The 15,601-nt window shown below is 35.5% G+C and overlaps 1 protein-coding gene and 1 long non-coding RNA gene across 9 annotated transcripts in view; one reads left to right on the top strand and one right to left on the bottom strand.

Annotated features, from left to right (window-relative positions):
* The window catches only part of LOC109562363 (uncharacterized), a 537,301-nt gene extending 536,033 nt beyond the window's left edge, over nt 1–1,268 (bottom strand). For 4 of the 5 annotated variants that reach the window (XR_011567828.1, XR_011567831.1, XR_002181174.2 and 1 more), the window contains exon 1: nt 1,145–1,268. This is a non-coding gene — a long non-coding RNA (uncharacterized lncRNA). The remainder of the gene's footprint in view (nt 1–1,144) is intronic. The other variant, XR_011567832.1, reaches the window with a different exon arrangement.
* A 36-nt stretch (nt 1,269–1,304) lies between these two features.
* NUDT12 (nudix hydrolase 12) lies at nt 1,305–15,396 on the top strand. 4 transcript variants are annotated; one of them, XM_070794107.1, is made up of 8 exons: nt 1,330–1,530; nt 4,021–4,232; nt 4,773–5,362; nt 8,396–8,563; nt 9,911–10,024; nt 10,357–10,417; nt 12,180–12,379; nt 13,332–15,396. In XM_070794107.1, the coding sequence occupies exons 2-7, from the start codon at nt 4,027–4,029 to the stop codon at nt 12,328–12,330; spliced, it is 1,290 nt and encodes a 429-aa protein (XP_070650208.1). In that variant the 5' UTR covers nt 1,330–1,530; nt 4,021–4,026; the 3' UTR covers nt 12,331–12,379; nt 13,332–15,396. The 4 variants fall into 4 exon arrangements, with proteins under 4 accessions (XP_070650207.1, XP_070650208.1, XP_070650205.1 ...); XM_070794106.1 differs by lacking the exon at nt 10,357–10,417 and having other exon boundaries at nt 1,305–1,436; XM_070794104.1 differs by lacking the exon at nt 10,357–10,417 and having other exon boundaries at nt 1,335–1,530.
* The last annotated feature ends 205 nt before the right edge of the window (nt 15,397–15,601 follow it).

Here is a 15,601-nt window from a genome sequence, read left to right as displayed (position 1 = left end):
ATCCAAAGGACTGGAAGGAAGACTACGTATTCATCACTAGGGGATCTTCCTTACCCAAACATCGAACCCTGGTCTCTTGGCACTGCAGGCAGTCTTTAAGGTCTGAGCCACCAGGGAAGTCCCAAGAATACTGTTGTGGGTAGGTATTCCCTTCTCCATGGGATCTTTCCTACCCAGGGACCAAACTGGCATCTTCCGCAATGCTGGCAGATTCTTCACCATCTGAGCCACCAGGGAAGCCCTTATTTACACTAGTTGATTAATACAGGTGCATTTGTTAACGTACTTAAGATATGTATGAATACAGAGATTGGGTATTCCAAGTGAGTTGACTAAATTTAGTATTTCTGATCTCCTGCCTCATCAATAAAATCATTAAAGACTGAAAACTACTACTCAGAAAAAGAAACATAGAACAAAGTTAGAAGAAAAAAAAAAGTAGTTATGAAAGTACAATGTGGGTGGGCACGCAAAAACTTCACTGAGAAAAGGAACTTCCAATGCTTACAATCGGGGCAGGAAGCAATAGTCTACCTCGAGACTCCTTATCTGTTACGGAATGCCAAGGGAACAATTTAGTAAAGAAAAAAAAAACACCTAATCTGGGAATTAGAAGGCTAAAAATGCGGAGCTTTGTAAATCACAAATCACTTAACCTGAGCAGGTTCTGGAGCATGACAACACAGCAAATTAAATAACAGCAACAATAATAATTGTGTTGCATGTACTAGCTGCAGACCTCGCACTTGTCCTAAGGACTTTGCATACTTTATCCTCAATTTCATAGCAACCCAAGGAGGTGGTGTAGGCGACTGACGTAAACTTTTTTAGAGGAGTACTGAATGAGGTAGGCATCAATACATGGGACCATTTCTCAAAAGAGGAGACTGAGGGTCGGAGGCCAACAACTCGTGTAAGGTTCTACATTGGAACGACTCGGTCCAGCCTATATTCCACGTTTGTTTAAACACGAAAGAATGCTTTGAACACTCCAACGCACTTAACTATACATGAAAGAAGCTTGTGGGTGCTGGGTGTGAAATTCTGGAGAACTCAAAACTGTTCCCACAGACCTACAGATTTTCGTCGCTTTACACACCTCGGTTCCACGGGGGTAAACAAAACAAAACAGCCCTTCACTCACCGCTAGGAAGCCTGTCCTCACCGCTGGACTTCAAGCCCTGGCTTCCCAACGCCTCCACCCGCCAGCCCCCAGCTTTCTCTCATCTTCGGTGTGTGACCTTCGAACTACATCTCCCATAAAGCCGTGCGCGGACACCTGCCCTTCACCGGAAGTTCTCGAGGCTCCATCCGGCGCCGCAGTGTGGGGTTTCCCCGGCTCTTGGACTACAAACCCCGGTGTCCGTTACTGTGGTCACCTGTGGGTTAGTAGCAGCAGCGGCAAGTTGGCGGGCCCAGGGCCCCTTCTGGAGCCGGTAACCAGTTCTCTGTGCTCTTTGCGTCTCCGCGCTGACGGGCCCTGCGCTGCTGGGTGGTGTGGCGCAGCCTCGCGCTACGGCGCGGACGCAGGTGTGGACTTAAGAGCCTGGGCTTCCGGGAGGGGGCTGGGCGCGCAGCCGACCCAGCACAGTCTGAGAGGTGGGGATTCGCTGTGGGTTCATTTCACTATGTTTAAAGAATTCTCACAGTCCTGGCACGGAAACAGACATTCAAGGAACTTGGAGACGCTGGGGAGACCGTGCATGGGGCAGGGAGGGGAGCGTTTGGTAGGTGAGCTGGCCCTCAGGAATGCCCCAGAAATTCGGGTCGGTGACCGCAGTGACAAAGCTGTTTGTGAGGTCTGCCCTGTCTCTTGAGCCATGTGACCTTGGACCAGTCAGGGGCCCTGGTCCACACACCCATAAAACTGGGTGTTGGTTTGGCTCAAGGTGTGAGACCCTTTAAAGTCAAGATTCTTTAAAACCGTCTCTGAGGATTGTCCATATTCTTGGAAAGCAAGAGCAGCATTAGGCTAACTGAATCACCTCATCCTGCCTTCAAACACCCTGTCTTCAGAAGAACCTAAGGAGAAAGGAAAAAGTAAATCGAACAGTAGATCTGGACTTCAGACTTTTGTGTGCTGTTCTGGAATGAGTAATGGTTCTGTTTCTAGATGGCCTTTCTGGCGAGAAAGCGTAAGGGGGCAAAGTATACATTTTCTACTTTTTTCTCCTGAAAATACCTTATGCATAAGCATTGCACTGTGGGTACTGAATGGTACTGTGTTTTTGGAGGCCAATTTTGCAGTCAACCGGGAGTGAGTGGACTATGGAGGAAGTGAGGAAGTGACCATGACTTAAATATTACCTATAGTAAACCAAACTGAAGAACCTGGATGATATGATTTTAAGGAAAGGCAACTTCAAAGGGAAAACCATACATGAGTCTGTATACAGCAGTGCAAAATAAAATCCTGAAAAGTAGCTTCTGTTATTCATAATGTTTTTAATGCGTTTAGAAATCTTAATATGAAGAGAATGGTGAAGTAAATTCTAGGGTAAATCCAAAGAAATGAATTGTTTTCTAATCCAGAAGCCACCCCTCCTAATTTAAGTTATATACAGAATTTCAGTATTTTGTTTCTATTTCTGTGAGTAGTTTTAGCCTATTTATAGGTAGCAGATAATGAACAGGCAAGGTGAACAGACACAAAATAAGAAAGTTAATCTCCAGCCCATTTTTTTCTTTAAATATTGTTATGCTGCTACTGATAGACAATTGATAAACAAAATTGTAGTCAGAACCTTAAAGACAACTGCTGTCAAAAATTATGGATTATATAACCTTTCTTTATAGCCTCAGTAGGTTATCCTCAGAAGGTAGAAACCTAGTTAGAATCCCAAATATTTTCTTAATAGAATTTCACAGAAAAAAAAATCATACCATAAAAAAAGTACTTTGAGGAGTTTATAGACAATTGAAAAATGAACCATTTCCCCCAAAATTGTGCCCTACCACAATTCAGTGGTAGTTGTGCCCTACCACATTCAGCCCACAATTAGGAAGCATTTATTAGAGGATATGGAACAATTAGTTTCAATCCCTGGGTCGGGAAGATCCCCTGGAGAAGGGCATGGCAACCCACATCATTATTCTTGCCTGGAGAATCTCGTAGACAGAGGAGCCTGGTAGGTGGCAGACCATGGGGTCCAACAGAGTCGGACACGACTCAAGCAATTTGGTGTGCACACATGCACGCACACGTAGAACAGTTCTTTCTTACTGAAGTAACAGGGTGACAAAACAGACAAAGTTAATGATTTTAAAAGCTTCTGTGATTCAAGGATAGACAAAATGACCAATAGAACAGTGTTCAATAATAGATCCAAAAATATATGGTCATCTCATTTATGACAAGTCTAAAACTGCAATATAATGGGACAAAGACAATAAATTTGAGAATGACCCTGATTCAAATGGATTTTATCTATTGGGATAAAAATGTATCGTGACCTTTACCTCACACCATGAGCAAAAATCAATCCTTGATGGACTAATCAATCCCTGTGAAAGGTAAAGCAATAAATTTTTTTCACATGAAACTTAGTTCTTTGAATAGGATCATAATTTCCCTGAGAGGACAGATCTGTTTCTAGTATCATGTAGTCTAAGAGAATACTACTTGTCCTCTGCTAAAATCACCTGCTTTATTTCTATCTACTTTAACTTCCCTCATGCTCTGATCTGTATTGGAGTCCCTCTGGTTTGCCTCCAATACACTTTCCTGTTTGTCATATCTTTTACCTTATCCCCCATCCCACTGATATCACTCCCTTCAACTCTTCCACCAAAGTTCTTTATACATTGTTGTATACATCCTTCATATTGAATTACATTTAAAATTCTCAACTGATAACAGTTTTTGTGTCCTGTGATGACACTTGACAGTTACCTTTTTAAGAGTAAATCGTTTTAGAAACCGTAACTAATGTTCTAATTATATCAACACTCTGATAATGTTCAATCACTGATACAAGAAAGCAATTGTAAATGAGTTTTTTCCTATTTTCCTGTTTTAAGGAAGAAATGTCTTCTGTAAAAAGAAGTCTGAATCAAGAAATAATATCCCAGTTTCACTATTCAGCTGCAGAAGGAGATATTGCCAAGTTAACAGCAATACTCAGTCATTCTCCATCTCTTCTCAATGAAACTTCTGAAAATGGCTGGAGTGCTTTAATGTATGCTGCAAGGAATGGGCACCCAGATGTTGTCCAATTTCTGCTTGAGAAAGGGTAAACATTTTAGGCTGTGCCACCTGGAGAGTGTCTGGTTTAATTTATGGATAATGTATTTTCTTTTCAATTTTTCGTATAGCCATATTTATAGTATTGGGTTTGTAAATAACTCATTGAACAGTCTTGTTATATAATAGCATAATTTCTAATTTAAAACTTTTTTATTGGGGAATTAACTTTTCATACTTAATAGCCAAGCAGTTAATCAGTTAATCTAATTTTTTTATGAAATAAAAAATGTAAACCTGCCCACTATGACTACTGAAAATTCCTTGTAAAAATTTAATATCCCCTTACAGCACATAAAATGTATGCTTTTTATTTTACAAATCTTCCAGAAATTTTAATCATCCACTGTCTCTAACTTTTAATCATTTATGATTGGTTTCTAACCTTTCCATTAATATATTATGTTCTAAAAGAAAATGAAATTATGTAATTATTAAATAGAGGGACTATCATGTATATCTAGAAATTTTTATTGTAATAAATACTGAAGAAAATGTTTGCTATTTTATATTTTGCTTCCATCCATAGATGCGACAGATCCATTGTCAACAAATCAAGGCAGACTGCACTAGATATAGCTAAATTTTGGGGTTATAAGCATATAGCTAACTTATTAGCTAATGCTAAAGGTGGGAAGAAGCCTTGGTTCCTAACCAATGAAGTGGAAGAATGTGAAAATTATTTTAGCAAGACACTACTGGACCGGAAAAGTGAAAAAAGAAATAATTCTGACTGGCTGTTAGCAAAAGAAAGCCATCCAGCCACAGTTTATATCCTTTTCTCAGATTTAAATCCCTTGGTTACTCTAGGAGGCAATAAAGAAAGTTTTCAACAGCCAGAAGTCAGGCTTTGTCAGCTGAACTACACAGATATAAAGGATTATTTGGCTCAGCCTGAAAAGATCACCTTGATTTTCCTTGGAGTAGAACTTGAAATGAAAAAAGAGTTTTTTAATTATGCTGGGGAAATCTCAAAAGAAGAAGAAGATGGGTTGGTTGCCTGGTTTGCTTTAGGTATAGATACTGTTGCTGCTGAAGAATTTAAGCAAAGGCATGAAAATTGTTATTTTCTTCATCCACCAATGCCAGCTCTTCTGCAATTGAAAGAAAAAGAAGCTGGTAAGAAGTGAACACTGGTTTACTTGTATTGGTAATAATCTGGTTTTGGGTACTGGGTTAGAATTCCATGTATCTGCAATTTCTAGGAAGCACACTTTTTCCAGGAAGCAATGAAATTAGGCTGTCTTCAGTAGAAACTTCCTGACATTCTTACCCTAGAGGACTACTCTTCTGGGTGGTAACAGCAGTTTTAATCAGCCAAGATTAGTTTCCCCATAATTAACCCTAGTGCATACTGGTTTCATCTGATTATTCAGTGAATGATTACTGAGTGCCTGCTATACATTAAACATGCTGGCAAAGACCTTGACTACTTTGTTTTCTGTTGCTTGTTATACCAGTTCACATGGGGTCATATGTATCATGCTCAGAAATGAGGGATTTTAACCTAAATTCCATTTAAATGTTGTAATCTGGCCTGTGTTTTAAAAAAGAAAATCACTCTAGCTGCTTTGTAGCTCATGAACTGTAGATAGTAAAGTGTGGAAGTCAGGAATCCTGTTATGAGGAGGTTGAAGATTATAGTAGCCCAGGTAAGAGAATGCAATGGTTTGGATTAGTGGAGTAGAGAGAAAGGGAGAGTTCTGAGATATTACGAAGGTAGAACTGATAGGGCTTGAACAGTAGGTTGAGACTTGTAAGTGAGAGAGAGATGATGCTAACATAGACTACAGCCTGAGTTGTTAAGATGATAATAGGAGAGATGGAGGAAAAGTGATACAGTCAAGGTATATTTGGAGAGAAAATCAGCAGTACTTGTTAACAGAGTGGGTGTGGAGTATATAATAATGAAGTGAAAGATTAAGAAGGACTGCTAAGTTTGAAACTTGAATCATTTGGTAGATACTAATAAGCTTTATTGATAAAATAATACAGAGTCATGGGTAGAGCAAGGGAAGCAGAACAGACTTGAAGTAAATAAATGAAGATTTTATCTTTGGGCATGTTAAGTTTTAGAGAAGGGAAACAGAATCTGGAACAAAGGAAAGAACTAGAATATACCTGTATGAGAGTCATCAACACAATGGTGGTGTTTAAATCCCAGGAAACTTTCAGGTTGCATAAAAATTTGAGAGCAAGCAAGAAGGAGAACCTGAGAATCGCCTGAATCCCCCTGAGTTTTAGAGGTCAGATAGGAGAGGAGCCATCAAAGAAGATGTTGACAGTATGGCCACAAGTAAGAACAGGAGAATGTGCTTGTAGAAACCAAGAGAGCAAAGTGTTTCTTGGAGTTACTAGTCAAATATATTGAATGCTGTGGAGAGTTTGAGTAAGATGAAGATACAGAATTTTTTTTAAGAGTCTTTGGTTTGGTAATATGAAGCTGTTGGTAATTTGACAAGAGGAGTGTCCGTGGAATAGGAGTAGAAGGTATACTACGGTGGACTGAAGAGTTAATGGGAGGTGAGGAAGGGGGTCACTTGTCAGTGTCCACTTTCCCTTAGGTAACCTGACAGGCTCTTCCAGAGACCTCTTAGACACTCATCCCAAAATCGGGAGTGTTATGTTTTATTCTCTACGTCTGTGGAAAAAACACTATGAGTTTAAAATTTCTTCTCTGTATATGTAATTACATGTACAGCTTCAAAGAGAGTCGCACAAACACGACTGAAGCGACTTAGCAGCAGCAGCAGCATGTAATTACAATATCTTAAAAAACAGTAAGGAAACTGAGGCTCTTTTACTCAGCTGCTGTGTAACCTTATGTAGATCCATAACCTCTGTGTGCCTCAGTTTCTCCTGCCAAAAATGAGGATAATAATGGCACCTACACTATAGTGTTTCTCTAAACATTAAATAAGATGATGTGTGTGAAGATCTTTGCTGGGTGCTTGACACACAGTAAGTACTCAATAAATGTTAGCTTTTCTTATTGTAATGAGAGTGAGATAATGGCGGTACTCTGAGGTAAGTTACATATTACAGAGTAACAGAGCAGGCGGATATTTAATGTTGCCTATGTTCATTGAATGTCACTGTTCCATTTGTTTTAATTTATGGCTTATTCATTTTTCCCAGTTTAAAACGTTGCTATTTATGGTTATTTTATTTCAAAATCCTTAGACCAAATAATCTGTTTTAGGGGAGAGAAGTTTTGTCAGGCATTTGAAATGTAGCATTTCTACTCTTATTGCCCCAATTCTACTATTTTTGGTCAGGCCATATTATTTTTTGAAGTATCAGGGTAAAGGTTGTAGACAGGGTGTACATAGTCTAAGATTTATTCTATTGGGCATTTTTGTCATAAACAAAGTTAATCACAAGAGTTGTAAACACAATATTTAAAAAAATATTCTATTACTTTCCAGTTATAAACAGAATATGTTCCACAGTGACACACACCAGTACTGTCTTAGGCACCAAGGAAAGTAGAGATGGATTCCTACAGTTTCCTAGTAATATTTCATTTATGGTCCAAATCTAAGTTAGGAACTGTCTTTGTAGTGTATTTTTATGGAAGTCACTATTGTAAAGTCTTCCCTGGACTTCCCTGGTGGCTCAGATGGTAAAGAGTCTGCCTATGGTGCGGGAGACCAGAGTTTAGTCCCTGGGTCAGGAAGATCCCCTGGAGAAGGAAATGGCAACCCACTCCAGTATTGTTGCCTGGAAAATCCCATGGACGGAGGAACCTGGTAGGGATGGGATCACCAAGAGTTGGACACAAGTGAGTGACTTCACTATTGTAAAGTCAGTATACACTAGAGTCATGTATATCCAAAATTTACAAATCACCTATGGTAAAAGCCTAAACTAATACAGTGTATATGGATGTTAGTACATCCATCTTATATGAGAATTTTATTTCATTAGTCCAAATTAAAGGTAAATCTAATTTTCATTTGTCATCTGTAGAATTTAAATCTTTTAATTTAAAAGACATATACAGATAACAAAAGTAGGAAAATAAAACCTTTGATCACACACCTACAATATAGTACATGTCTTTATTATAACTTAAGAATGTTCTTTCCTTATGTATTAATTTGTTTACCATTTGTCATTGAATTAAAGCTTCTTTTGCTCCCGTCATAGGGGTTGTAGCTCAAGCAAGATCTGTTCTCGCTTGGCACAGTCGGTATAAGTTCTGCCCAACCTGTGGAAATGCAACTAAAATTGAAGAAGGTGGCTATAAAAGAGTATGCTTAAAAGAAGACTGTCCTAGTCTCCATGGTGTTCACAATACATCATACCCAAGAGTTGGTAAGCCTTTTCTTTTACAGTGAAATCTCGGTCATCTGGAAACCCCAGGGAATAAGACATTCTGGAAAGACAAGATTTTGAGTTGCTAAGGAGCTTTACCTTTTTATTAAAAACATGTTTAACCATTAAGACCGTAAGTATTAAAGTATTACCTAATTTGATGACTTTTAAGTAAAGTTCATTGTACATAACTGACCATTTCTTAACCTTGGGTTAATTAGCATGAATTTGATGCATTGAGGTACAGGATTTCAAAAGCCCACCATCTGCATCCATTTAGTGAAGAGAGGGAGAAAAAAAAAAATACACCCTAACAGTCCAGTACCTTCTTGCGGCATCACCAAAACAGCCTGGAGCTAGCTTCTCCATACTGCTGGTGTCTGCTTCTACCTTCTGTCTCCCAATCACTGCTTTGAATTGGCTGTGGACTTGGAAATCTGATAAACCAGCCCTTTAAAACTGCGCAAAAAGGGACAGACCCAGCCACACCTGAGGATGTCTGGGAGTAAAGCGCATGGCCTAGTGACAGGTGTTTGCTGCTTAGAGCATTTCACATTTGATTACTGATCCTCAGTCATAATCTAGTGAGGCAAACTCACTGAATTAGTGACTTCTTGAATCGTTCCAGAAGTCACTAATGCAGAGAATATTATTTAAATAAATTAATTTTTTTTAATGGCTTAAACTTAACCATCAAGCCATATTAGCTTTTAAAAACACTTTGTTAAGGACGAGAAAGGGGCGACAGAATGAGATGGTTGGATAGCATCACCAACTCAGTGGACATGAGTTTGAACAAACTCTGAGAGATAGCGAAGGACAGGGAAGCCTGGCATGCTGCAGTCCATGGGGTCACAAAGAGTCAGACGCAACTTAGTGACTGAACAACAAACAACAACAAGGATTGGGATGGAAGGAAATATTTACTATGGTAAAATTTGAATTTTATCCATGCTATATATTAGTTATTTAAAGTTCTTTCTAATTAAAAAAAAAGCCTCACATACTATAAGTATACAATACTTACAATAAATCAACATTTATTGTATACTTACAGTATGCGAGGCTTATTTTTTTAATGCTTATTTTTTATTTTTATCTTATGCTTATTTTTTATGCTATTAAGATGAGAAAGAAGACAAAAATGGCCTTTCTTTAGCTTACTGACAGTATTCTATGCAATTTCCCTGAAACACTGTCTTTAGGCAGATAGAAACAACCTCTTGTAACTAGAAAAGAGTCTTGTTCTTACAGGAGGTACACATTTGTATTATCCTATTAGTGACTGTACACAATGAGTCTAAATTGTTTTTTCCTGTCATTCATACATCTGATTTTTTTAAACAGATCCAGTGGTAATCATGCAAGTTATTCATCCCGATGGGACCAAATGTCTTTTAGGCAGGCAGAAGAGATTTCCTCCGGGCATGTTTACTTGCCTCGCTGGATTTATTGAACCTGGTGCGCCTTTTCTTTATAATTTTTATAGTAATTTCCATTTAACATATGATTTCTAAATAAAAGTTTTGGACAGCATTTGAAAGTAATCTCTGATGACCTATCATGTTATAAAACTGGGGTATTTTAAAATATTTTCTGTGTTTTAAATAATATAATTTTTGTTGTTACTAGTGGAATAATTTCATCTGTTTTAAAAATTCTTTGCTTTTTCATATATTGCTCTTACCCAAGGCATCACTTCCTTCTGTACTAGACTCAGTTGTCACCTTTTCAGAGAGACTTTCCCAGATGGAACCAAGTAAATTAGTTAACCCCATATCCTGCATTCACAGTCCCTGTTATCCAGTCTGACTTTTCCCTAGAGCACTCATCAGCACCTAACAGGGTTTATATGTAAGTATGTATTTACTTATCTACCTTTCTTTTTATGTATTTATTATTTGCTAGTACCAGAAAGTAAGTTCCATAAAGGCAAGGACTTTGTTTTATTTATCGCTCTATCCCAAACCCTTAGTGCATATGCCTCCTATGTTGTAGAAGTTCAATAAATATTCAATAAGTATTTGTGGAATAAATGAATATATCTAATTAGCACATGTTTAATCTCAATTTCCAGTATCAATCTACACTGATAGATAATAATAGTACTAAACATATGAACTTTTCCAAAGGCTTTCTGTATATTAAATCATATTGTCCTCATACAAATTTACATAGTAGTTACTATTTCACCATAGCAGCTGAATAACTTGCCCAAGAACAAACAGCTAGTGAGTGAGAGGACAGGCATCCGGCCCTGGGCAGTTTGGCTCTAGGTCCCTGCTCCTAATTACTATGCTTGCTCTAGTAGCTCTAGGTCATTTTTTTAACTGCTATGTAGCCTCCCACTTATGAATATTCCACAATTCATTTATCCATTCTGCTATAAGCTTTTACCTTTACCAGCAACACTGCAGTGAATCCTTGTGTACATTTGGCCTTCGTAGGGTGTATATCCGAGAGCACGGCTGCTAGCTCATAGACCATGAGCATCTTAATCATTTCCACATATTGCCAAGTTATTTTCTGAAATATCCCTGCCAATTTACACTGCCTCTGGAAGTACATGAAATGTCTGTTATTCCTCCTCTTTACAGAGTTAGGAATATCAGGACCATATTTGCTATTCTGATGGATATGAAGTGGTATGTCATTGTAGTTTTAACTTTTATTTCCCTGCTGATGAAGCATCTTTTTCAGATGTGTGTTAGGCATGCAGTTTCTTTCCCCTTGAATTTTATATTTTAAATTCTTTGTCTGTTTTTGTTTTGGTTGTTTAATCTTTTTTTCTTATTGATTTTAGAGGTCTTTTAATATTCACTGTGTGCTAATATTTATTTAGGTTTGGTCTTGTAGATATGCTAGTGTAAAAGTTATCTTTTCAATATTTTTTATAAACATACATTAATTTTATATAGGAAATTTACCAATCTATTTGAAATAGAAAGCTATATTTAAATAACAGAATATTTCTAAACTTTCAGATAACCTTAACTTAAAATTATTCCATTTAGTCTAATTCTCAATTTCAATAAATCAGAAATATAAATTCATTTATGGGCATCACTTTATTTTATCATAGCTGGGTCAGTAATTATCTACAGAATAATTATTTGGAAAGAGAAAATGAGTTTCATTTTATGCTGTTTTTAAACTTTTAGTGTTATTTGATTTTTAACTCTTTGGAAAGTGTTATCTGTAATAGTTGTTTGACAACATAAGAAAAATGTTTCAAGATTTTAGTGAGGAAAAGGTTAACCACATAAACAAGATAATACATAAAATGTTTGCATAATGTTTAGCCAATAGTAAATAGGTACTGGATATTTGTAGATGTTAAAATTTTTTAAATGTAACAAATTTAAGCCTTTAAGAAATGAAAAGTTTCCTGGCATTTTGATTCTGTATGTTATATTTAAATTTTTTTTTTTTAATTCTGTATGTATATTTAAAAAAATAATGTTTCTTTAATTCCAATCTACTTTTAGGCTTCTGCTTTCTGATTCTATGAACTGGGTTTCTGTCCAAAGTGATTTTCAAAGGTTTGAACCATTTGGAGGACAAAATGTCCAAGGCATGTTCATCAGCTACTTGTTCTTTTGCCCCATTTGATTAGGGGAGACAATAGAAGACGCTGTTCGGAGAGAAGTAGAAGAGGAAAGTGGAGTCAAAGTTGGCCATGTTCAGTATGTCTCTTGTCAACCGTGGCCAATGCCCTCTTCCTTAATGATTGGTTGCTTAGCTGTGGCAGTGTCTACAGAAATTAAAGTTGACAAGAATGAAATAGAGGATGCCCGCTGGTTCACTAGAGAACAGGTAAAGTTCAATTTAATTTCCTTCTCCTATTGATTGTTCTCTGACTGTATTGGTTTGGGCATGTAGCAAGGATACATGTTTTCAACCAGTTGAATGAATGGCTATGGCCCCTCATCATTCACGGATTACCACGTAATTGATGTGTCCTATGTTACTCCTGCTGTGACATACTTCTAGTGATGATGAGTCTGTGCCATTTTCTTATTTCAGATGCTGTTCCCTGAGATTAATGATCTTTCAGTGGCCTTAAAATGGGTGGTCATTATTTCAGATGAGAAGCAGGAATATTACTATTAGACATAGTTTATAGTATTGAAACAAGTAACTCAAAAAAAATCAGTAAAACTGCATAAAAGTTTAGAAAAATTCTTGATCATTTTAAATGCACTTGATAAGACTGACAAAACTGTTTAACAAAGATGCACTCAGAACTTTTTAAAACGCAGCCTTAAGTAGTACAGTGAAAGATAAATTACTTGTCTCTGTCTTATATAACTCAGTGTCTTTGTATAAAAGACAGAGGGGTACACTACAGTAGTGATAACCTGAAACCCTTTGTCACTTTGCCTTCACAGAATTAATTGTATTTTATGCTCAACCTCAAAAAGTAGAAATTAGATTTTTTTCAGAATTTGATAAAAGGAAATTTTTTCTAAAGGTTCATTTTCACTTTGAAAATATAAGTGTAGCAAATACTTTGTTCTTTTATCACCTTATTTTCATCAGGAAAAATACCTTTCTGAAATATTTTTAAAATTGAATCACTAACTCAATGAAGCAACTAAAAATACTGTACTGAATTTTGCATGTTGAAAATGGATGTTATTACTTTCTCCTTTTGTTATTCACTGTGAAAGTTACTACATTTTAGTTAAATTGTTTTAAGAATAGAGATAGTATTTAAGTGTGATAGTTTTGAAATCCTAATGCATTTTACTGTGGTGTATTTTAGGTTGTGGATGTTCTGACCAAAGGCAAGCAGCAGGCATTCTTTGTTCCACCGAGCCGAGCTATTGCACATCAGCTAATCAAACACTGGATTGGAATGAACCCCAATCTCTAAATCAAATAACTAAACTTTGACTATGTCTAATTGATTTCTAATCCTACTTATTCCTCAAGTGAGATTAGAAATGTTTAATGCTCTTTAGAATGTCAGCTTTTGTCAAATCTGAGTCAGCATTCTCTGAACTTTTTTGAGGGGGTTCTGCTCAAGAGTTTTATCTCACAAAACTGTATCTCTAATAAGAGAAATCATGTTGTAAAGAAGTAGATTCTAAAATGTAAATAAACCTAAATTTCATTGCCTCTTATAAGCATTCACCATTCACTAAAGTCCTTTTATGAAAAATGAGACAAAATATTTTTAATGAATTTTAAGCTTAATTTTTAATGTTTTCATTATTATGAAGGTCCTTTTGGTTGTCATTGGCTGAATTTTGCTCATTTTACCACTTTACATGATCCACTTTTTTCTCCTGGTTCTATTGTTCTGTCAGTGACACTGTTATAGTGTTGCTGCTAATCTGTTTTGATCAGTGTTAAGAATTTCTTATTTTAACAACTCTATTAGTGATCAGTATACCACACCTTCAGGGAAGGAGAATTTAAGTGAGAGAATATCATTGTGTCTGAGATCCCCTCTTAAACATAAAATTAATTAATATATCTATTTGTTAACTATACTCAAAGTTGTTTTTTAAGACAAATTAAAAATCTCTTCTTTTTTCCCTAAAATTAAACATATTTGAAAGGAATTCTCTCCAAAGTCAGATATTAAATAAAATCTCAGATAGATTTACTTATTAAATAAAATGGCTTATGGCATTTTGTGATAAGGGAATGTATCTTCACTAGGAGAAAATTGTATAATAATTACTAATAATGTTTATTAAACTCAAATACAGCATCTTGATTTTAGCCTTATTTCAACATTCTAAGAAGCATTTATACAATAACTATATTTTAGAACAGAATCAGTACGATTTTAGAGTAAGCAAATTGTAGTAGTTCACAATTTTGTAACATAGAACTGTTATATTTCACAAGGTTATTTTGAAATTGTTTTAAAAGTTCTTTTATAAATGTATAAATTTATATAATTTCGCTCTTTACTATTCTATGGTAGAACAGGAAGAGAACTTAAAAACAATATATGTATGTAGTTCACTGCCCTTTTTTTTATAGATAAGGAAATCCTAAAAGGTGAACTTAATTAATTTATCCATTAAAGGCAAATTGATTAATTAATTGGTGACAGTTACACAATTACTAGTTATAATTGTTAATACAATTAATTATAATTACAATTAAGTAACTTAATTATTGATACAACAGTCTGTACTGCACAGTTCAGGATTCTCACTCTAATAGGAAGTAAAAACTATTACTGAAAGTAAATAAGTAATAAAATAAAGGATGATAAGACTAAATTTAATTTACCAAATACTGTTAATTAAAATTTTAGGCACTAAAGTTCATTTAAAGAAGTTAACTTTTCTAAACAAAACTTTATTTTACTAATGAACAATGATTTTCTTAGTAATTGATGAAGATATTGATATTAGGACTTTAGAGAAAATTCAAACTATATAAGACATTTAGATACACAATAAGATTTGAATTATGTAAGTATATAGAAAATGATGTGCCTTGATTATTATGAAATATAATGACTCCAAGTTCCACTTTATCCCAAATGTACTTTTTATACTTATAGATTCTAAGATTACATCATAAAATTCTAGATTTTCATAATATTAGGATAGCCAAGTAAAATATAAAGTATCAATAAAATTTATAAGTTTAGTTTTTTATATTTAATCCTATACCCAGGGAGAATCAATATCTAAGTAAATTATTGTTTTAATAATTATTCTTAAATTGCTAACCTCTGAGAGGTGGATAGTTCCACATAAATAGAAGGACTAACAAGAAATATTAGAGATTCAAGTACCGTGATTGTGTCCTAATGAAAAGGAAGGTAACAATACATTAAAATATTTGTTTATTTTCTGTTTCATGTGTCATGTGTGGTTTTTTAAAATATGTTTTGATAAATGTTTTCTGAAAAATGGAAAAAGCCAAATTTTAGTCATCTTCCTCCGTTTAAAATTAGAAGTGTGTAAACAAAAAATACAAACGCCTTTTACAAAGTTGCCATATTTGGAAGGCTTAATTTTTTATAATTTAAATGTATTTAATCTTTTTAATCTTTACAAG

Source organism: Bos indicus, chromosome 7 (genome assembly GCF_029378745.1).
Source record: "Bos indicus isolate NIAB-ARS_2022 breed Sahiwal x Tharparkar chromosome 7, NIAB-ARS_B.indTharparkar_mat_pri_1.0, whole genome shotgun sequence".
Taxonomy (NCBI): Eukaryota; Metazoa; Chordata; class Mammalia; order Artiodactyla; family Bovidae; genus Bos; species Bos indicus.
Note: the sequence above shows the minus strand (reverse complement) of the source record. Positions and strands in the feature narration are given on the sequence as shown.

Bases quoted from the DNA above. Each gene is read 5' to 3' on its own strand.
- NUDT12 (XM_070794106.1), top strand. From the start codon at position 4,027: ATGTCTTCTGTAAAAAGAAGTCTGAATCAAGAAATAATATCCCAGTTT. The intron at 10,025-12,179 runs GTGCGCCTTTTC...CCATTTGATTAG, and splicing joins CGCTGGATTTATTGAACCTG to GGGAGACAATAGAAGACGCT. The intron at 12,380-13,331 runs GTAAAGTTCAAT...GGTGTATTTTAG, and splicing joins GCTGGTTCACTAGAGAACAG to GTTGTGGATGTTCTGACCAA.